Raw genomic sequence first — 21,910 nt, 5'->3', positions numbered from 1 at the left:
CAGCTGCTTGTGAATAAACTCTATTTTTCCGAAGCTTGTTATCTTAGGGTTTCAATTGATGTAACAAAATACCGTGACCAAAAGGCAAGCTAGAGCTAGAGAGGAAAAGGTTTATTTGGCTTAGACTTCCATACTGTAGTCTGTTATTGAAAGTCATTGAAGGAAGCCAGGACAGGCACTCAAGCAGGGTAGGAACCCATGGAGGGGGCTGCTTACTGGCTTGCTCACCACCCCCCTCCTCTTTCTTTTCTTTTTTTCTTTTTTTGGTGTTTTGAGACAGGGTTTCTCTGTGTCATCCTGGCTGTCCTGCAGTTTGCTCTGTAGACTAGACTGGCCTCAAACTCAGAGAGATCTGCCTGTCTCTGCCTCCTGAGTGCTGGGATTAAAGGTGCGTGCCACCACAGCCCGACTTCTCAGCCTTTTTTCTTACAGAACCTAGGACCACCAGCTGGGTGTGAGCACTCACAATGGGCTGGCCCCTCCTTGGGGCCTCACCCATCAATCACTAATTAAGAAAATGTTCTACAGGCTAGCCCACAGCCTGATCTTAGGGAGGCATTTTTCTCAACCGAGGTTTCCTCCTCTCAGATGACTGCAGCTTGTGTCAAGTTGACAGAAATCTGGACAGCGCACTTGTCGTCCCAGGGATGGATGCTTGGCGCAATGGTTTTGTGAAACAGGCCTGGTGGGGTTGCAGAAGACAGCTCTCCTAGCCTAGAGCTCCGGTCTCTCACCTACTTTCCTTTGACCGCAGACCCTGTGACAGTGCTGGAGAGAGTGAATGTCCGTTCAGGCTTGGAGACGCTGGGTTAAGGAAAATAAGCAGACCCTGAGCCCATGGACAGCACCCAGGTGCTTCAGAGGCTTCTGGAAGCTTCCACAGCTGCTTCCGGTTCCTTCTCCTTCCACCACCCCCCTCCTGCCCTGGCTTCTTCTGGGACATTCCATCTTTCTTCAATAGCACATCAAAACCTGGTGCCCTCCTGGATACTCATTTTGCCAATGCGCTCAGGCATCCTACTGGGACTGCACCTGGGGAAGTGAGGGGAGGACGGAAGGAAGTACTCCCCCTCTTCTTTGAACTATGCTTTTTGATATTGTTCACTGCTATGTCCTACATGGCAAAGATGGTTTCCCTCCAAGGGAAGGGCTTCCTGGGCTGTAGTCAAGATGCAAACAGTAACTACTGCCGGGTGTGCTGCCATGACAGGTGTGCTGCCATGTGGGTGTGCTGCCATGCAGGTGTGCTGCCATGTGGGTGTGCTGCCATGTGGTTGTGCTGCCATGTGGGTGTGCTGCCAGGGATGGAGACGGACTGGCCTCAGCTGGTGATCCTCCTTTGAGGTTTCACGTGAGCTCAGCCAGGTGGAGGTGCGTCCATTGCACGTGAATGCGCACACATGACTAGTGAAAAGAGTACAGGCTCCATGGGCATTACTCTCTTTCTTTGGGGTCTTAGCACAAGACAGCTTCAGACTCCCAGATGCATGAGGGTGGAAAGTGAAACATTCCATTTCTCCACTCCACACGAGTGTGGCCCCCTTTTCTGACAATGAGTTTGATTGGCTGGGTTTAGAGAGTTTCCATTTCTCTCTGCTCTGAATCAAATTGTGAGGACTCTTTTGCTTGAATCCAAAAATGAAATGAAGGGCATCCCGCACAAATAACTTTCCTTAATTGTTGTTTTTTTTTCCTAGATGACAGCTGATGGAGAAACATCGCAGTATGAAAATACATATGGTACTTGTACACACACACACACACACACACACACACAGAGACACACATACACAGACACACACACAGACAGACAGACAGACACAGACACACACACACACACACACACACACACACAAACACACAGACACACACATATACAGAGACACACACACAGACCCCCCCCCCCACACACAGACACACCACACCTCTGTTGTATATAGCCACTCAGATTCTTTCCCCCTGCTGAAAATCACTTGACTTCCTGCAGAAGAACTTTCTCTCACATCTGCTTCTAGTGGCCAGTGTATCCAGGGTGGTTGAGCCCTACTTTGTAAGCCAAGAGCCTGAAACATTTCTTTTCTGAAGTCAGTCCTTCAGATTCCATAGGGCAAAGGACAAACTAAAAGCATGATGTAGGCATTTCTTTTTTGTTTGTTTGTTTGCTTTTCGAGACAGGGTTTCTCTGTGTAGCCCTGGCTGTCCTGGAACTCACTTTGTAGACCAGGCTGGCCTCGAACTCAGAAATCCGCCTGCCTCTGCCTCCCAAGTGCTGGGATTAAAGGCGTGTGCCACCACACCCCGTGATGTAGGCATTTCTATAATTATTTGTAACATAACCACTTAAAAGCAAAACCATTTTGTTGTTGTCATTCTCTCTCTCTCTCTCTCTCTCTCTCTCTCTCTCTGTGTGTGTGTGTGTGTGTGTGTGTGTGTGTGTGCACATGTTTGTGTGTATGTGTGCCATGCATGCACATGCCACAGCCTGCTTGTGGCAGTCAGAGGAATATTTTCAGGAATTGATTTTCTCCCTCCCTCTTGGGCTCCATCCCGGGCTCGCACGGCAAACACTTTCACCACTGGCCCATCTCCTCGGCCCCATAAGAACGATTTCTAATGTGTGATCACAGTCTGGCCAGACTTGGAGCCTATACTTGTCTTTTGTTGTTTCTTGCCATCAACCAAGACAGTCCCTGAGGCATCTTCTGGTAGATCCTGCTTCTTACCATAAGTGACAGAGGTTTATGGGGTGGGGAACAACTTTGTCTACATTTTTAAAATGACCACGCGTGCAATGGGGTAGAAGGGTGGAGTTAAAGTTCGTCTCTCTTATACCAGGCCCAAGCTTGTGTGGGTCATGCTTACTTTCCAAGCTTGTTTCTAATCCTCCTTCACAGCCTCTCTATTCATTCAGCACAGGTCTTTTCCCCTGAAGGTAATTAGAGCTGGTTTCTTCCGCTGCCTCCCAGAGTGACTTGACTGATGACTGATGATGTACATCATAGAAGATCCACGTGTCCATCCCAGTGGCTCATTTGAGTGTGCTTTCAGGGACACACAACCCCAGCCCATCTCAGAATCCTGGATTTCTACACCTCCTTTCCATGGAACAGTTGTGGTGGTCCCAGGTCCTGAGACCCTCTCCAGTTTGGCCTGGGAATGCTCAAGTGTTTGAGTGGGCCCTCCTTACTGGCACCCTTCTTCTTGGGGTAGAATGACATCAGTGCAGTAGTCACCATGGGCTCAGCCTGACTGAGTAATAAGAGGATCTGTTTGTGCAATTGTCTCTGCAATGTGCAACACAGAATATGGCAGAGACTCAAGTCAACTTTGTTTGGAGGAAAGGGACAGCATTGGCTCCTGTCACTGAAGAAGGCACGAGTGGGAGTGAGCAGGGACACGGCTCCAGCAGGGACAGCTGCTCCAGCTTCTGTCTCAGTTTAGCTCAGGTGACATGCTGCTACCCAATGCCTGGAGCTGTCAACCTCTACCTGCTCCCAGTGCAGGATCTTCATTGTCATTGGGTTATTGGTCCATCTCTGGGATGAGAGCCTGCCTCTGAGGTCCGCTCTCAGGGACACCCGTCTCAAATACGGTTCCCGAGGAGCAGAACTGAAGCGTGTTTATTCAGGATCTTGCAGTTGGAACATTCTTTGTTGACTAAAAAGGACATAGACGGAAATAAAAATGGCATTAATTCTATGCCTTCTTCATTGGGTCTAGGTGTCATTCATACAGCTCTCCATCAGGAAGCTCTAGCTGCTGGGTTAAAGGAAATATGTGTGAGCTCTAGGAGGTCAAGCAGTGACTTTAAGATGTCTGTCTGCATAGTCCCTGTGAGTTGGGCCAGCAGGGTTCATCTAACTGTCCTCCTGGGGAAGTGTTCTGAGATCCTAGGAACAGGTGAAGTACCAGAAATGGTTTCAAGTGGGACTGGGCTAGCTCACTTTGGGGATGAGCACTGAACGTACATTCTAAACAGACGCCCAGGTAACACAGTAAGAGCTCACTGTGTAGGCTTGCAGGTATCTGCAGAGATCCTGAGAAATGTGGGTCTGTAAACCTGACTGAGGCGGTGAGGGAATGAAGAATGGACAGAGAAATGAGAGACACGTGGATATAGAAAAGCTAGGGTCAGGTGGGTCGTGTGCACCCTGGTGGAGCGGCACCAGCTTCTGTAACAATGGGGAACCTCAGTCATTTATTATGTATGGCAGGGTTAGCTAGTATTAGGTGGAGCTCAGTCTCAGCCTGTGAACAGGAGGAGGAAGTCATAGTTGCTGTGTTCATGCACACTGGCCAATGGCTAGTGGATACGAGTGAAAGGACAGAAGGAGCCTTTGCCTTTCCAAACCTGACTCAGGGAAAAGGGTTGGCTACTACTTCCCCCATGACATTGCTGTCTCATGTAAAATCATGCATGTTCATTCAGAGCTCTCCTCCCTCCCTACAGGTGTCCGTGGGAAGAAACAGAGAGACCTAGGGGGAAGACAGACTAGGCAGAGAAGAGAGGAGCCGGCACAGGACGCTGCTGGAGTTCTCTCAGGAGGGCCTGTTGGAGGACTGATCTCACCCCGCTGAGCGGTTGCTCTGTGGATCTTTCTGGAAGTCAGTTGCTAAATGTGGGCTGCTAGGTGGAGGTGGGAGAACGAAGAGAGCGACCTTCCAGATAGTCCCTGTCTGTTGAGGGTGACTTTACTGTACCTGGTGGGATCCCAACAGGAGGATGGGTGGGTCACATTAAAGAAGGTCTTACCGTGGGCTCAGTGAAGAGATGGCTCAGTGGTTGGGAGTACTTGCCGCTCTTGCAGAGGACGTGGGTTCAATTCCTGGCACTCACAAGGTGGCTTACAACTGTCTGTAACTCCAGTTCCAGGGGATCCAAGGCACTTTTCTGGCTTTCAGGAACGACAGGTCCACACACATGTATGCAGGCAAACACTTAGATACATAAAATCATTTTTAAAACGTCTCACCAGGCCAAGTGTGGAGGCCAAAGTCCTTAATCCCCATACTCAAGAGGCAGAAGCAGGAGGATCTCTGTGAACTTGAGGCCAGCCTGATCTACCTAGAGCGTTCAGGCCAGCCAGGGCTACATTATGTCTATCCAAAACAAAACAAAACCACTCTAGAACTAGGTGTGTGGAGATGGCCACGGGAGGAATGGAAGCCGAGCCCCAGTTGCTTTGAGACTGTACTTTTCGCCTTCTCCCATTAGACTTATTCTTCTTGTCTGTGTTGGGGGTGGCGTTCAGCCTTGCTTAGCTTTAGGTGGCTTTGCCCATCTCACAGTTAGGCCCTCTATTCCAGAAGAAAGCTGCCTGTCTCAGCAGGCATGAGCTGGGCCAAAGCTGCCACGTGGGCTCGGGTAAGCCACAGGCCTGTGTATCTCTGACAACAGGGAGTGAAGCTAAAAATGGCGAGTCTTGTCTTTCTAGAGAAGTCTGACTCCCACTCTGTTCACTTCTTGCCTTGAAGGCAACGGTGCGCAGAAGTTTTGCTTTTAACCACAATCCACAAGAACTGACCCAGCAAGCACACATATACCCCCATTCTCACCTTGATAGCTGTCTGACATCCTTTCCCTGGAGAGGACCTTCCTATTATTTTCTGTCTTGTTTATTTGTTTGGTTTAAAGGGTCTGGTTATGCCTCTACACATGAATTTCTCTGCCCATTGTAAAGTCACTGCTGTAAGGCAACATGGAGTGGGGGTTGCCCTTCTTATGCCCAGGAAGCTCTCCTAGCATCTCAGGCTGCTTGAGGACAAGGCTGCAAGATGTTGGCAGAAGACAGTGGCTGCAGCTTAGCAGCCACCAGGCTCTCGTTTTTAAAATGTGAATCTTTCTCTTCTCACCGCCATCTCCCATTCAAACAAGAAACTGTGGCCTCCTTATCAGTTCCTGCCTTCCTTGGAGGTAGTACTTCTCAGTGCCCAGGCCCCATAGGCAGCCCTTCAGCCTAGCTGGCTCTGGTGCACACCCACCCAATCCACTCCAGGTGTGTCTAATCTTCCCTTTCCACACAGTCAGTATTGGGGAGCCTGCTAAGCTGACGTTTGTAGTCCTTGCTGAGGGACTGCTAAGGGGGCCATGTTTGCTTTTCTTGCTCAATGGTCAGGCTGTGTGAAGGAAGAGCACTGTTGGCTACTGGTCCTGACAATCTGATCTACTTCCCAAAAACTTAAACTGGACACACAAAAATAGTCTGTGCTGGGTGTTAGAATTGAGGCTTGAGGATCGAACCTATATAAAATGCAGTCACATGGTAAACTCAAGCTTGGCTGGGAACAGAGCAGGGAAGCAGCAGGGCAGAAGCCAGGTGGCCATAGACAGCGCTGCATAGCCTGCAAGGAGAGCAGTTGTTAAGGCATTTATGGACTATGGCTGTGTCTAGATGCTGTGGACAGAACCTGATTTGACACGGACAGGCTCCTGTTCCTAGTCTGTCAGAGGCTCAGCAAAGGCTATTAGCCTGAGTCACAGATGGCCTAAGGACTCAGCTCCCCTTCAGGACTTGGTCCTGTTGAGGGTCCTATATTTAGCCAGTCATCACAAAACTTTGTCCCACAAGCCATCAACAAGAGATATCGCTCCTCACCAAGAGGGACAGATGCCCAGAGCTATTCACAGTCACATGGGTTTCAGGATCTCATCTGGGGACACCAGGGCAGAATTCTTCCACATCAACACCCAGACCACTCCATTGTTTCTGTGTGTGCACAGACCAGCAGGATAGGGTGGTGGTTTAAAAACCAAAGCCTGGAGAGAGGGCTCAGAAGTTAAGAGCACTGTCTGCTCTTCCAGAGGTCCTCAGTTCAAGTCCCAGCAACCACATGGTGGCTCACAAACATCTATAATGAGATCTGGTGCCCTCTTCTGGCCTTAAGGCATATGTGCAGGCAGAATGCTGTAAACTTAATAAATCTTAAAACAAAACAAAACACCAAAGGCCATTCCCTCAGACCAGTCCTTAACACCCATAAAACAGCTAACTCACCAGAACCTTCATTTTTTGTCCATTTATTTAGAAAAAAATTAACATGAGCAAATGAGATACCTCAGTGTTACAACAGAGTATAGAAATGTCTAGCAATAATCAAATAATTTGATCTTTAAATACAAAATAACCACATGAACACCTAATATACAGGTTTCATCTGAATACATATTTATTAGATAAATATTAGAGGTCACATCATCTAACTGCATACAGCTTTGCAAGACTAGAAATCACAATTAGTTTTTTTTTTCTGACCAGTCAAAAGTATGAAATGATTGCAGTGTACATACGATGTACAAAGACAAGGGCGGGTTCTGTGGACGTCACTTCAGGCTGCACGTGTGGGTGTGGATGTGTGTACGTGTGAATCACCTGTGATCATGATATCAAAAACTTATACAAAGTATATGAATTTGGTTACAATTTTCTTCTGAAATCCCCGTTTCTCTTCATTGTTTCCATAGCACCCTAAAAATACACAGGTGGCAGGGCCAGGACACAGAAGGTAAATAGTACATGTAGGTAAAAATAAAAACAAAAGGGAACAAAAACGCCTCTGCACACAGGGTCAGTATATTACAGGAGACAAGGACGGAGTCACGAAGGCTAACAAACGGGATCTAGTATTCCACGTAGAATGAAGGAGTTCCAAGCCTTTTGTTGTTTCTCTGTTTTGTAAAATAAAAACAATACACATTCCGGGAGAAATGAATGTATCTTGTTGACATGTCTATTTCTCATTTACATATGTACACACGGCCCTTGAGTCGCTGCTGCTCTCTGCCTCGTCTGGATTGGTCAGGCCCGAGGGCCCATGGGGAGCAGACCTGTAGCTCTCTGGGATTTAGGGCTTCCGTTAGGGAGAAAGTGTTAGGAATCTTTTAAAAAATAAAATGGCTACAGGATACGTGAGACATGAATAAAGCTTCAAACCAAGAAGATGAGGGTGATCGCCTGTGCGGGGGGCGGGGCCTTTCCCATCTGCGCATGCTCTCTCCCAGCCCAGCCGCTTAGCTGAGTGGCGGCTGGTACGTGCCTATGGGTGGGTTGCTCGTTGTGGTAAAGTGGCTTGCTGAGACCTCATTTCGGAGGTTACTATGGCTCCAAGTTGTTGTAAGAAAGGACTGAGGATCTTTCCAGAGCCTAGGCCTGCCTCTGTTTATGGATGTCACCTTTACCTGCGTCTGTCACTACCAAGGCATGGCTCCAGCCCCCGATGTCTTTGTAGCTCTCTCAAACCCTGGATCGGCTCCAACATTTCTCTGGAAGGAGACATTTCCGGAGTGTGGGCTTCAGGCTCTGTGGTGAACTTGCTGGTGGGCACTTGCCTGGGAGGGAGCCTTAGGAAATCAGCCTCAGGTGTAGCCTCGGGTGTGAACGGAGAGATGACCAGAGAGGCTGGGCTACTGGGAGTGTCTAGGCCTTTTGCACTGGAAAGCTGTGGAGAACCTGGGCATGCCTTGACAGGAACTAGCAGGGACCCCAGGCTGTTCTGGGGCACAGTATCACGGCAAGAAGCAGGAACTTGTGAGAAAGGCATTTGTCAGTCTGAAGCTGAACAATCCGTACAGTCCGACAGAGCACGGCCCTGTGCCGGGCCACCGACACTGGGTAGGGATAGCCACGGGGTACCTGGTGTAATGTCCCTACCAGCTGACTGAGAGTGGTTCTCAACAGTGGGTTGCCTGGTCTCTCAACTCGAGCACAGCCGCCTCTTCTGCTCCTCTCTCATCTGTACAAATAGCCCTGGTTGGTTTTTGTTTGTTTTTGTTGTTTGTTTTTGTTTTTTTAAAAAAGGACTCGGGTTTTGTCACTGAGTCAAGATATTTTAAAAACACCAGCAAAGGCTATAACCAGGTCATGAAAATGTTGAATATTATCAAAGACAATACTAAAATATTCACAAAGATATTTACAAAAGCGATTCTTAAAATAATTGATTTGCATACTGAACACACTGCTTGAAAAAACCTTAACAACAGGACAAAGGAAGAGGAGGGGTGGGGAGGTGGCAGCTTTCCTTGTGCCTTTTTTTTTTTTAGGGTGACAATAAGTCAACAGCTAGGGGTCACCTTTCTGGTTCAATCTATATTAAGAGTGCCAGGGAGCACAGAGGGAGGCTAATGACCGATGACAAATGAGGACGCTGGCAGTGGACAGGAGGCAGGAGAAGGCCTTGGGTGGCAGCATCGGAGAAGGGAGCAAAGAATTTACAGATGGGACTCATGTGAGCGGACAACCTGGCATCACCACAGGCATCACCGTAGGCCATGAGGCTCAGGGGGACACAGACCAGCCTGGCACAAAGCAGGCGAGTGACAAGCCAGCAGGGGACTCTAAGCTGGATGGAGTGAAAAAGCAGAGGAGGGCCAGAGGCTGCACTTGCTGGGTGAGCAGGAGTGTGGAGCGAGCTCTGGATGGAGGGAGAAATACAGGGAGTGACAGGCCATAAATGCCACAAAATGCCTGCCTGCTGAGATGCTCTGGTGCACCCAGCAAAGGTCTGGGCTGGAGACAGGCAGCTTTGAGCAGAGAACCTGCTGGACCAGACTGAGAGACTTGGAGATCCATGAAGGCCCTGCTGTGGAGTCGTTTCCCTGGGGGCCTATGCTGCTTCCCTACCATGTGCCCCTACAGCTGTCTGGGGAAAGGAGAACCCAGAGGGAAGTGGGTCCCATGGAATAGTCTCAGAGAAGGAAGTATGGGTAGGAGGAAGGAAAGAGAACATGGGGGGAAATGGCTTGCTTGCTGTCCAGATACAATGTTCCTTTCCTTCAGAGCTCCTTCTTCAGAGCTCCCCGCTGCGGGTCATTTAAAAGCAGGGATTGGCTTGGGGCAAAGCTGCAAGGCCCTGGCTGCTTCTGTGGGGCTCTGGCTGGCATCGTCCTCTGGCCTCTAACTAACGGAGGGCTCCCTTTGGTGTGGTGCACACACTCTCTGCTCCCCGCAAGGCATGGCCCTGGTCTGAGTTAAGGAGCCCTCCTCTGCATTGTCTTGGCTCTGGGGAAGGCCCTGACCTGTTTCCTGCCAGTCCCTACAAGGTGTGGCACTCTCTCTCAGACACGGCACTTTGTCCTTGTTCTGCTGAGAGAGTGTTTACAGGGCATCTTGGCTTAGAAGTCAGAGGCCAAAGCCACGACCCCCGGCCTTGAGGGATGGTCTCCTCCCCAGAGGGTTGTGCTTTTCTGTGGTGTGTGTGTGTGTGTGTGCGTGTCCTTCCTCACTGCTGCAAACTGTCACCACTCCTCCAAGGCTTGTCCACTACCCTGGCCTGGGGGCCGGAGCACAGGCTTCTTTCGGGTTCCAGTCATCTGAAGGAGGCTCTGGGCCAAGAGGCGGGGATAAGGTTTAAAAACATGGAAGAACTTTGGGACACTGGAAGGTCGGTTGTCTGGAGTCAGCACACATGGAGGGACCTACAGTCGCCATTGGCATGTCTCTTGCTGGGCCTGGATTCCCTCAGCTTGGGTTTGTCTTCCAGGGGCCGTCTTCAGGCTTGCTCTAGGCATAGATCCCAGAGCATTCAGGCAAACAGGACTGGAGACCCACATGGCTTTCCCTGCCTAGTGTGCTCTGCTCAGCTCTCAGCCTGAGGTCCTGGTGTGGGAGGCCTGAGCATGGGCTCCTGGGAGGAATAGGATGTGGGACAGATGGGGTAGGAGGCAGAGTGGGGAGGGATGGCCCCAGTGGAGAGTGGCCTTCAGTTGTTCTCAAAGAGAGACAGGAGGTCATCGTTGCTATTGCTTGGAAGGTCGGGGGGGTCCAGGTAGGAAAGAAGCTCATCCGGGTTTGTGAGTTCCGGCAGTAGCTAGAAAAGAAGAAGCCTCGTTGAGGTGTCTGAGGCTGCTCCAGGAGGAGTGAGGGCTCTCTCTGGCCTTCTCACTCCCTTCCGCTTGCCTCCTGGAGTTCTACCTCAAAGACAGAAAACTTAACAGTGTCAAGTATGGGCCTGCCGGCTGTCCCCAAGACCACTGCATCTCAGCTGGGGGCAGGCATACCCACACTCAACAAATGCCAAGGCCGGGGAGACCCACTGGGCTGACCCCTCCTCTCAATGTCAGCCCCATGGCAGATCAAGGGCTGGATTCCTTTTGATTGCTCCTCTGTCCTCTCAGACCCTGCCAAGAGCATCTTTGGGTCACACAGCCTGCTGGTATAAGCCCTCGGTTTTCATCCATGACCACAAGGCAGGCCGTGGGAAGACCAGATGGTCCCCACAGTGCCCGAGACTACTCTCCTGTAATCTTAAGTGAACTAGTGGCTGGCCATACTGTCCTGTCCCTGTGCTCCCCTGTCCCCACTCCCCGTGTGACACCCTTGAAGTATGTATGTCACACAGGGGCAGAGGAGCTCCTGAATCTAGAAGCATCCCTCAGTCTGGCTAAGGAAGGAGAGTTGGGTGAGAAACCAAGACATCTGCAAACTTTAGACAGCACTGCAGTTCTCCCTGCCAAGAGCTCTTTGATGCCACCGTGGTGGGTGTTGATAGCAGGGCCAGGAGTTCAGTACCTAGGGATGGGGGCTGGCTACAGCTTCCAGCCCCTGGCGGGGGTAGGAGAGGAAAGTGTCCAGTCCCAATCTTTCTGTGATGCCCACCACCCCGCCTTCTATACTCCTGAGGTCTTGGAATGGGAGATGCTTGAGTCTCAGCTGCCTAGTTTGACCCTGTCTCCCTCGAGTCATGTCCTCCCCACATCATCTTCTGTCATCCGACATGGAGACTTCTTGGAGTGAGCAATGGAGCAAGCGGAAGCAGGGAATGGAGACACACGGACAGGGAAACCGCAAGCAGACAAGACCAGCAAGACGATGGTGGGTGGGGTGTCATTCTTAGCTCTTCCCCTGCCCAGGCCAGAAGGTAGATACAGAAATAGCAAGCTTGACATGGGGGTGTGAGGGAGGGGATGGGAAGAAGGGCAAGGACCCTCTTGCACTATCTCCAAGGCTCTGACTGGAGGGATTGGTCAAGGGCTTACGTAGAAGGTGGGTAGGACTGAGGAACAGGGCTATCGGGCCAAAGGGCTGATGGGTAGGGGTGGGGCTTGCATGACACACCCCCATATGGGGCTTCCTAGTGCTAGAGTCAGGGGAGACTGGCTGGGGCCCATCCACCACCCACCCACCTTTCCACCCGGGGCCTTGAGCCCTTAAGTACCCCCCTTCTTTTGGGAAGGTCACGGTGCCGAGCCTGGCCCCAGACCAAGGTGTGTGGTGACCCCAACTTACATCCAGTGAAGGTTCCGGCATGTCGGATGCTCCCTGTGCTCCGGCCTGACCCTCTAAGGCTGAGGAGGGGTTAAAGGTCAGGTCGCTGTGTGGATGGTTGCCGGGAGCGGCCTGTGGTGGCTGCCGGGGAGGCTGGGAAGGAGGAGGAGCCCCACTGTGATGTAATGGAGGCCCTGCCTGGCTGCTGGGGTGTGGTACGTGCAAACCTTGTTGTATGGAGGGATGGGGCTGGTCAGAACTGCCAGCGTGGGGCATCTGTGGAGGAGGAGAGAGCAGGAGAAAAGAGAGGTGAGGTGACGGAGGCACAACGACGGGATGCCTGGAGAAAATGAAAACCGAACAAACCAGGAAGTAACGGACCCCAAAACGAGGGCACCCCTCAACAGAGAACAATGATCCGCCGTTGAGGGACGGGGTAGAAAAAAAACAAACAAATCGTCCTCTCCAGAAACCAACAACCAGGAAGGCTGTGAAGGGACAAGTGGAGAAGGCCTTCACAAAGCCTAGGAAGGGCCTCGAGCCAGCACAGGCCAGAGAGCCTCCCACCCCCACACTGTCACAACAAACAACAGCGAGGCCAGAATGGACAAGCAAATGGACGTGTTTCTGGGAAGCGGTAGCTGCTGGCAGCGTGGTGCAGGGCCCTCCCCCGAGGACCAGGGCAGTGCAGAGCAGGCGTGGACACAGCACGGGCAGGCGTGCAGCTCCCCCTGGCTGGCAGTAAAGAGGAGACAGGTGCTCAGCCCGCTTCCCTCTGGGATGAAACTCATCTGCAGTCAAAATGGCGGACCAGGGAGAAAACCTGGCTGGCCAGGGGCATTTCAGGGTACTGCCTTCTCCTTGATTAGAAATGGGCTTCATGGTGGGGGTGGCAAGGAACATGGAGGGACAACTCTAAAGGTTAGCTAGGGAATTCCATCCTTTTAACTTACTCCATGCTGTTGTGGGTAGGTGGGTGTAAGGGGATCTTATGTAAGTATGTGCCTGGTGAATGCTGTTTGCTGGTCTCAGCAGACCCTTCAAAGCAGAAAGCCTGAAGCGGCTCTGTACATGTCCAGCAAAGGCCTCAGCCTGCTCTATACATTTGCACAGGGCCACCAGCACCCTCTTACATACTGCCAAGAAACTATCATTTTGGTGACAGAATGCTTCCTTGGTCTCGGATGATTTCCATCTCTGCCCCATCTCCATTTCTGGGTTCTCCCATGCCGGGTTGGCGAGTAGCGATCACGCCAGCCTTGATCTCCCAGACCCTAGTTCCTCTTTCCATTTCTGCTAAAAGCTGTTCCCCAAGTCTGCTTTGATCTGGTCTCTACCAAAAGTCCTGGTGTGCCCTTTCTTTGCAGGGTGCAGGGCTCCAGTGTGACACCAGTATTACAGTATTCTTCCAGTGACCCTCATGTGGCATGGTATAAAGTGGCTGGAAGACAAGGCCACATAGTGGTAAGAGGCCAGCTGAGGGTACCCACTTAGCTCACAACAGCAGATGTCCCATGACACCCACCCAGAGGAAACAGGGAGGGACTCCACACTCTCATGACCAGCTTAGCTCAGGACAGACATCTCGGATCCTATGATATAGCTTCTCCCCTAGACCTCAACAAGAGTGTCTCAGAGCCAGAAGTACTGCTGTTGTGTCTGCCAATCTGCTGCCTAGTGCGGGGAGAACTCTTGGGCAAACCAGCGCTTGGTTAGAACCTTCTAGAGAATCCTGGACTACACAAAAAACCCTCCAGCCATCTGCCCAGCCAGGGCCAGCTGCTTCTAGATACAACAAGGTAGATACACCAAGAATAGACCTGGGGTTGTCTCCCCATGTGATACAATGCGTAGCTAGGCCTGGTTGCTTTCAGTGAGATGAAAGCTGAGAAAGTAGGCACGCCTTTGTGGAATTCTGGGGGGGAGATATGAGCTTGATTCAGGTAGAAGATGAACCAGGAAGCAAATAGCTTGGCTGGTAAGAGAGCAAATGGCTTTCTCTATGTGGCATCTTTCAGGATTTGTGAGTATGAGGACTTGGGGTATACAGTGTGTGAGGGGTGATGTCGGTGACATCAGCTGTGTTAGGCCGAGGTCCTGGTGAGCTTAGAGGAGGAGAGCAGTGGCTCCAAGTTGAGAACTTCAAAGTCAGAGTCTATATGTACTTTTCTTTCTCTTCCTGTCATGTTTTCTTTGAGGTAGGTTCTCAAGCATCGCAAGGCTGACCTTAAACTTGCTATGTAGCCAGGGAATGACTCTGACTTTGGACACTCCTTCCTTCACCTCTGAGTTTTGAGATCACACGTGTGTACCCTGTCCTGTTTGCTTAGGCAGCTCTGCAGAAGCCCCCTACCCAAGGGAGCTGTGTCGCCAGGCATTGTACTCATTCTTGGTGGGAAATCGGGGATGTAAGAGAAGATGAGAAGCCTCCAACCCCATTACTAGGCACTGAGGAAACTCTGGACCTTTTCTGGCTGGTCTTCTTATCTGTGCCCCTTCCCTCCAAGGTGAGAGACCGACATGAATCTCAGTGTCCCAACCCCCACTGCTCTTCTTCCATCTCGGCTCGGTGTGCTTTGTGAGCACAAGGCCCGATGTGCCCATTCATCCCGACCCAAGGGGCATTTGCTATGCTACACAGAGCATAACAGTTGAGCATTCAAACACAGAAGGGCTCAAGAGGATGGCCAGGTCTCTTGCCACTGTTTGCTGAGCCACAGGAAGGGACAGATAGTGGTTAATTCTGGACATCTTACTCCACAGAGGTGTCCCCAGTCTTGTGGGACATGCCAATAAGTGGGAGACAAGGAGGACAAACAAGCCCTCAGGTAGGCCAGATATCCTGGGACCGCCTTTTTACAGGTGGTGGTGGTGAGACCCTGGTGAAGATTCAGATACCCAGAGACTAAGTGCCTGGGAGTGGGAGCTAATTTCAGGAGGCCAGAAACACAGGCATCAGTGGCAGAGCATAGTTGGAGCTCAAGGTGGGCACATGTTGATGCAGGGGGCAGCCTGGAGCTTTCTTAACTTAAGAGACTCCAATGCCCCCAATAAAACAGCCAAGTTGACAGGTATAGAGCAACCCTGTCAGCCTCTCCCCATCTGAGCCCCTGAGTCTAATTCTTAGTTTTTCTTTTCACTGAGGAGGGAACCAGAGGACTCACACCACAAAGAACCCGAGGGAAAGCCCTCTGCCCCAGTCAGCCAGATGAGGCTGGTAGGCAGCATGGGCAAATGGGAAGGTTGAGGTACAAGCTGAAGGTACTCACAGTTTCCTGCATGGGGTGACTGAGGGGTTTCTCGAGGGCGGCCATGTTGTTGGGCATGTCCGGTGGGTGCGAGAGCTGGGGGGGACCGTGCATGAAGTCGTTCATGGATGTCCCTCCGGGATTCCCATGGGGGAAGTCAAAGTTGCCATGACCCTGGTAGTTGTTTCCTGGGATGGGAATAAGATGGGGATGGGAAGAGGTCAACCAGTGGGAAGGTGGCCACCCTCAGCTGATAGTATAAATGCCCAAAGGCTTTCCGTCCCTTGGGACAGGCAAGGCTCCTGAAGCATTTGCTTTGGGCTACAGGATGGGGCAGTCATGCCCTTATCTCATGGACTGGGGCACTCCAGGTGTGTGCTAAAGTCAAGTCCCCAACCCCACTCCAGATGTGTGTGTGCTCTACTGTTGCAGAAGGGCAGAAAGGGGTCTAGCCACCAGGCTCTAGATGATAACCCAGCCTCTCCATCTCACACCTGATGGTGATGATGAGACAGGGAGACTCAGAGTGCTGGGATGCCGGGGCCCTTGGCAAAGGCTGTGGGATTCCAGCCAGTAAACTAATGACTCTGGTCCACTAATCAGTCACCTGGGCACCTTGGAGACCTAAGGCCATGGATCTGAGTGACAAGGCCACCACCCTCAGATAGAAGGTACACGTGCATTTTCTAGGAACAGAGTGGAAAGCAGCAGGGATGATGCCTGAAGTCTGGGATAGCGGAGAGTGAGACCAAGGGATAACAGACTGGGTTAGCCAAGGCTGGGCCGCCAGTGCCTAGGTGTTCTCTGTTAGAGGGTGGGAGAGCCTAAAGGGTGGAACCGATAATCTGGCAGAGCAGGCTGTGCAACCTCTGAGCTTCCATCATCATTCTCCCAAGTCCAGTGACCGCAGGGATGTTTTTGGGGGTGTGTGTTCACTCTTTCTCTTTTATTTTTAAGATTGACTTTTTCTGTGTATGAGGGGAATCCGTTGTCCACGTGTATATATGTGGTTCCACGTGTGTGCCTGCTTCAGGGGGAGGTTAGAAGAGAGCACTGGATCACCTTGAACTGGAGCTATGGTTGGTTGTGAGTCATAATGGAGGTTCTGGGAATTGAACCTACGCCCTTCTGCAAGAGCAACAAGTGCTCTTAATGAGCGAACCATTTCTCCTGCCTCACTCAGCCTTTTGTTTCCTCATCTGTACCCGTTATCATCAGCACAGAGATCCCAAGTCCCCGATGGACCCGGGATTGTACCCTTCTTCCTCCCTCCCTCCTTCCCTGGCCAGCATCACGTTACACACCTTGGCTGCTGTAGTCGTTGGAGCTGGTGCCCCCAGGAGGAGGTGGGAGGGGGTAGGGAGACGGGCCAGGGCCCAGAGCGGCGATCATCTCCATGACATTGGGCATGATCATCTGGCTGGGGCTCATGGTTTTGAACCGCTTTGAGGGGATGCCATCGGGGTCATCCTTGATGTGGAGGTCTGACTTGATGGGTACTGGCCGCCAGCTGCACGTGGGGTCAATGGTGACCTCTTCAAACTCGGAGCTGATGGGGGAGAGCGAGGGGGAGGAGCTGAGGTTTAGAATGTCTAGCCAATGTCTTCACTCCTCCCCTGTGCCAGAACTGTGCATGGGACCATCTTGTTTGATGAGGTGAGAATATTGAGGCTTAGAAAGACAAGTGGTTGAGCCTGGGGCTGCTGGCCCCAAGACACCTTCCCCGCCACCCTAGAGGAGTTCCAGCACGGCTGCGTTCTGTCTCATCTAAGACATATTGGCCCCCAAGTCCGGGTATTCCCAAGGTCAAGCTCCAGATGGGTGGCTGCCCAGCAAAGTACTCAGGACTGTCTATGTCTCCCTCCAGCCAGGCTGCACCTCCCTAGTCGAGGCCACACTTACTGTTGGATGGCGTTCAGGATCCCCCACATGTACTGATCCACTTCCAGACCCTCGAGCAGAGCAGTTTTACTGGAAGAGAAGAACAGAGGCTTGGTCTTTGCGCCTGGAGGCAGGACACAGCCCGCCCACCTCCACTGTCCTGCCACTGTGGATACAATGGAGGCACAGAGTGCAATATAGCAGTGAAATCCAAGGCCCATGCCTCTGTGGGGCTGGTTTTGCCTGAAGGGTAGGTAAAGCAGCTAAGAGGCCCAAGAAGAGGCCAGAGGGCACCTCTGCTCTGCAAGGTGGGTATTGCTTACTTGCACACGGGACACCTCCAGGTCCCTCGCTCACAATTCAGTTGGAGGTATGACTCCAGGTCAAAGCACTGCAGAAGTGAGAGACAGAGAGATAGGTAAGATCAGGACTGTCAGAAAATGCCTTGCTGTGGCTCTGGACTCTTGGGAAGACTTCAGTGCTGGGGAAGAACTCTTCTCTTACTCCATAGAACCACAGAACAGCCATGCTGTGTCTGCCACGGCCCTCACAGATCTCTTCCCTGTCCTCGAGTAAGCCCTTCTGGACCCAACACCCCAGCCAAGTCTCACTGCTTTTGCCTCTTACTGAGGCCGGGACCAGTGTGGACTCTGGCAGTCCCCTTAATCCATCCCAGGGACCCAGGGTAACTCTGTTGATCAGCCTGTATCAGACAAAGCAATCACATCATGTCCGTACCTACAAACTCAGAGGGAGGCAGTCCTGTCTGCCACTTAGCTTTCAGGATGAACTAACTGTGCTTCACAGTGTGGCGATGATGGTGTAATTGGCTCTGCCATCCTTGCACCCCTGTCGTGGGACCCTGTCTTGGCCAACCCCTACACAACCGGTCTTTGCTAGTCTAGGTTGCCTCTTTCTTGAACCTGTGGTGTCTAGCCAGGACTTTCTGCTGGCCTACGATACCTGATTGTCTATTTCTGCATTACTACCCCTCCCCAGGGCCTCAGAGATGGACCTGAAGGAGAAAACAAGACTGAGAGAGCACGAGATACTGGCTGCCGATGGCCGCAATGTCTCTCAGGCAGCAACAGGCTCTGTTGGCCCTTGGCCTGCCCCTTGTCACCCTGCTAACTCTGTACAGCCTGGGCCTGCTCACCTGCACATGCTTGCAATCGTGGCCTCGAGCAGGCAGCTGTATGCGCCGGAATGTGATGGGGCACTTCAGAGACACCTTGATGGCGGTCTGCTCCACGCCATCCTCCCCATTGAGAGTTGTGTTGCCCGAGGAGGCAGCCACACTGCTGAAATTCCGCTTGACTGTGAGTGAGGAGGCAGAGGGTGAGGGCTGGGTGCTCCACTGAGGAAATTGGATCTCAGCAGCTCCTAAACACGGCTTGGATTCCCCACCCCTGCATCCCACATGCCACACATGCCATGTGCAGGTGAGAGAGAAAGGACTAAGGAGGATCCCTTTTCTGAAGAACAAACCCTACCCCTGGGAGCAAGAACTTTCTGCCAAGCTTGCAGAAACTTAGTCTGGTGCTGCTCCTGATTTAACTGGGTCAGCAAAAAGCCCCCTTAGGCGCTTTTGCACCTAACTGCAAGAGTAGGAATAGAAACCAGACTGTGTGGAGGTGTTCAGGGGCTGGGGGGGGGGGGGGGGAGGGGGGAGGAGGAGACACCAAGGACAGAACTATAGGGAGGATAGTACATCCCACAAGAGGTGCTCCAGAACTTGGCAGCCTGGGCATCACTACCTCTTGAGGCCAGCCCCGCCCAACCTGTCCCCATCCACCCACCCAAACTCACTTTTCGTGATGCAGTGCTCAGCGGGCAGTAGGCGCTTCTTGAGGAGGCCCTGCAGCACGGAGCGCACAGAGGGCCGGTGTACCAGCTGCAGCACAAAGAGGTGGGACTGCAGAGAGAACAGAGGGGCTCAGTGAGGTTCACAGTTCTCATACCTGCCTCAGGGCTGACCCATGACGAAGCCCCTCTAGGAGAGGGTATCCAGGAGGAAGAGGGGCCTGCAAATCACAAGGTCCAGCATTGGGAGGCAGGGCCTCTGGAGTGACTGTCTGTGCTCCAGGCTAAGATGGTGGATTTTCCACTGCAAAGCCACCTGGTTGAGAGGTTACAGGACTAGAACTTAGCATGTTCACTGCTTTCCTGTCCTTTCTGCCCTTGTCAAGTGAGCCTATCCCTGCCACCCCGCCTCCAGGATGCCTTCTAGACCTGTGTATCCCAACTCTTCATGCTATGGCTGTGCAGCCTCCTGAAGCATCCCCCAGCCTAAAAGGCTAATCTCTGTGGTATCGTCCCCTCTGAAAAGACAGGCAGGACCAGAGTGTTTCCTTCTGGATCCTTCAGAGACAGCAACAGAATCAGGCAGGCAATTTACTTCCCTGTACATATCCCAGGGAAGTCCTATGTCCCAGCTTCTGATTTCTAGGGACAAGAGGAGAGTTCTGAGGCAGTCCTAAATTACACACATTGGGGGGGATATGTATGTGTGCCTGTGTGCATGCACATGTGTGCATATATCGTCCCTATAGGACAACAGAAATCCATTTAACTCCACATTTAGCAGAGATGGGTCTTGGAGCAGGGCGAGGTGGTGGGGATATGACAATTTCATGCAAATGAGACAAGAGTAGATTATAGCTTTGGTCTGGCCAGTGGCATAGGGGATGGCACCAAGAAATAAAAGGGAGGTGTGGGGAGGCCCAGTAGGGGCAGAGCGCGAGGGGAAGTGGTTGAGTCTAACAGAAATGGCCAGAGCATAGCAGCTTAGATCACTTTGGAGCTAGAGAACCATGTCCCAGGGTCTGCTGGAGACTGGGGGAGGCTGATGGTGAGTTCCCATTTGGCTACTCTACTCACACAGCAGCAGGCGGTGACAGTGATCTGGATGGTGTTCCGGCCAGGCTGGCATACATGCTTGAGGTGCAGGGGCTTGTGGGAGGTCTTGTTGTCTCCCCGCTCGATCGTGAGGGGTGTGGCGTTGACGCTGACCTGAACCGAGGCTGGCCAGTTGGTGTTCATCTGTCGATCTTCATGGTGGTAGCACTTGAACTGCAGCTCCAGGTCTGACCTGGGGTGGGCAGGGTGGGCATCAAGCCTGCGTTCCCAGGGACCCCACCCCTTGGCCACAGCCTTTCCCTCTCCCTCACCCCAGGAGCAGTGCTTCTCAACCTTTCCAAGGCTGCGACCCTTTAGTACAGTTCCTCATGTTGTGGGGACCCCTGGCCATAACATTATTTTTGTTGCTACTTCATAACTGTAATGTTGCTACTGTTATGAATTGCAATGTAAATATCCGATATGCAGGATATCTGATACTCAACCCCCAAAGGGTTGTGACCCACTATTCTGGAGATTTTCCCTGCAAGCACAAAGCCCTTCCATCTCCACAGCCTACATATGACAGTCACATCCACAGCCGTGGCTGCCCTGCCCGACTAAGAGTGACTCCTCTTCCCTACAACAGGTTCAGAAGGACAAAAGGACAGATGTTGTGGGACAAGACCAGTAGCAAGGCCCATTGTGACCATCTCCAGGTGGAGGCAGGAGCGTCATCTTTGCACCATGTTTGTCTGAGTGCTCAGAAGCCTCAGGCCTCCTGCCTTACATCTTAGCTCCTGTCTCCCGAATGCCACCCAGTTTTGCCTGCAACAGCCCACTGATCATCTAAAGCTGGGTGAATTCAAACACACTGGGAGCAGAGGCCCACTTCTAGTCTAGGAGGGTTACTAGGCAACTGTGCTGGGATGGGGCTCTATCCCAGGCCTTGGATGAACCTTGCTTAAGGACCAAAGACCTAGGAGGAGTTTAGAAGCCTCTAGTTTAAGTGTTAGCTCCACTTCTTGCTCTGGGGGTTCACATCCTTTAAAATATTCCTCCAGCCTCAGTTTCTCCTTCAGATCAAAAAGAAAAGCACTGCCTCCTTCAAGATCTCAGAGGTCATGTGCAGAGCCTCCTGGCCCAGGCACTTGAGCACAGCCCTATGGGTGGGCAGCATCAGACACTGGTCACCCCCTTGCACTTTATTGGTGAGCATACCTAGCCTAGCTCTGCTGTTCTCGGCAGCCTCTTCACACTGGCATCCCTGGCAACATGTGTCATGTTCGGGTTGCTGTTTTCCCCTTTTGCTAACCTGTCACCTTGAGATAGCCTCTTCCCAGCCCATAGGGCTCTCTGCTAGGCTCCTCACCCTCCAGAAAGTCCAGCCAATACTTAGGACTCGGGTAACAGCTGTTTCCAGCTGTTGATGCTTGGTCCCTCTCCTGTGAGTTCCCTGGGACATTCTCTGGGCTTTACATAGTCCAGGACCCTGTCAATGATGCTGAGAAGGCAACAGGAAGCTGCTGCCAGCACCTGTGCAGGACCAGAGCCCGGGGTAGGAAGTCACCATGCAGGCCACCTCACCTCCACATCAGCGTCTGATGAACCGTGGGCCGCAGGTGGAACACGTGGTTGCTGACGGCAAGGTTGTGCTCCAGGCGGAAGGGCTCCAGAACCACGCCATCCCGCACGGGGAATGTGAGCCGTAGCTCGTCATTGTGGTTGGCTGGGCAAAGA

General features: G+C 52.0%; 1 protein-coding gene and 1 long non-coding RNA gene across 16 annotated transcripts in view; one reads left to right on the top strand and one right to left on the bottom strand.

Moving 5' to 3' along the window:
* Positions 1-7,002: 7,002 nt before the first annotated feature.
* Zmiz1 (zinc finger, MIZ-type containing 1) overlaps positions 7,003-21,910 on the bottom strand; it is a 208,869-nt gene continuing 193,961 nt past the window's right edge. For 6 of the 7 annotated variants that reach the window (NM_183208.4, NM_001310666.1, XM_030247862.1 and 3 more), the window contains 10 exons: positions 21,758-21,899; positions 20,213-20,423; positions 19,142-19,247; positions 18,489-18,649; positions 17,656-17,723; positions 17,354-17,422; positions 16,756-17,000; positions 15,473-15,639; positions 12,225-12,479; positions 7,003-10,806 (listed from right to left, as the gene is read on the bottom strand). In NM_183208.4, coding sequence (NP_899031.2) covers positions 10,699-10,806; positions 12,225-12,479; positions 15,473-15,639; positions 16,756-17,000; positions 17,354-17,422; positions 17,656-17,723; positions 18,489-18,649; positions 19,142-19,247; positions 20,213-20,423; positions 21,758-21,899 — 1,532 coding nt within the window. In that variant the 3' untranslated portion in view covers positions 7,003-10,698. The remainder of the gene's footprint in view (positions 10,807-12,224; positions 12,480-15,472; positions 15,640-16,755; positions 17,001-17,353; positions 17,423-17,655; positions 17,724-18,488; positions 18,650-19,141; positions 19,248-20,212; positions 20,424-21,757; positions 21,900-21,910) is intronic. The other variant, XM_006519134.4, reaches the window with a different exon arrangement.
* On the top strand, positions 12,479-21,761 carry Gm52102. Of its 9 annotated transcripts, none has more exons than XR_003951090.1 (4): positions 12,479-14,002; positions 17,319-17,640; positions 18,332-18,774; positions 20,820-21,761. It is a non-coding gene; the product is annotated as a predicted gene, 52102 (long non-coding RNA). The 9 variants fall into 9 exon arrangements; XR_003951088.1 differs by having other exon boundaries at positions 17,319-18,774; positions 20,820-21,029; positions 21,253-21,761; XR_003951087.1 differs by having other exon boundaries at positions 12,479-12,959; positions 17,323-18,774.

Source organism: Mus musculus, chromosome 14, assembly GCF_000001635.26.
Source record: "Mus musculus strain C57BL/6J chromosome 14, GRCm38.p6 C57BL/6J".
NCBI lineage: Eukaryota > Metazoa > Chordata > Mammalia > Rodentia > Muridae > Mus > Mus musculus.
The sequence above is the reverse complement of the archived record's forward strand: the minus strand, read 5'-3'. Positions and strand labels throughout refer to the sequence as shown.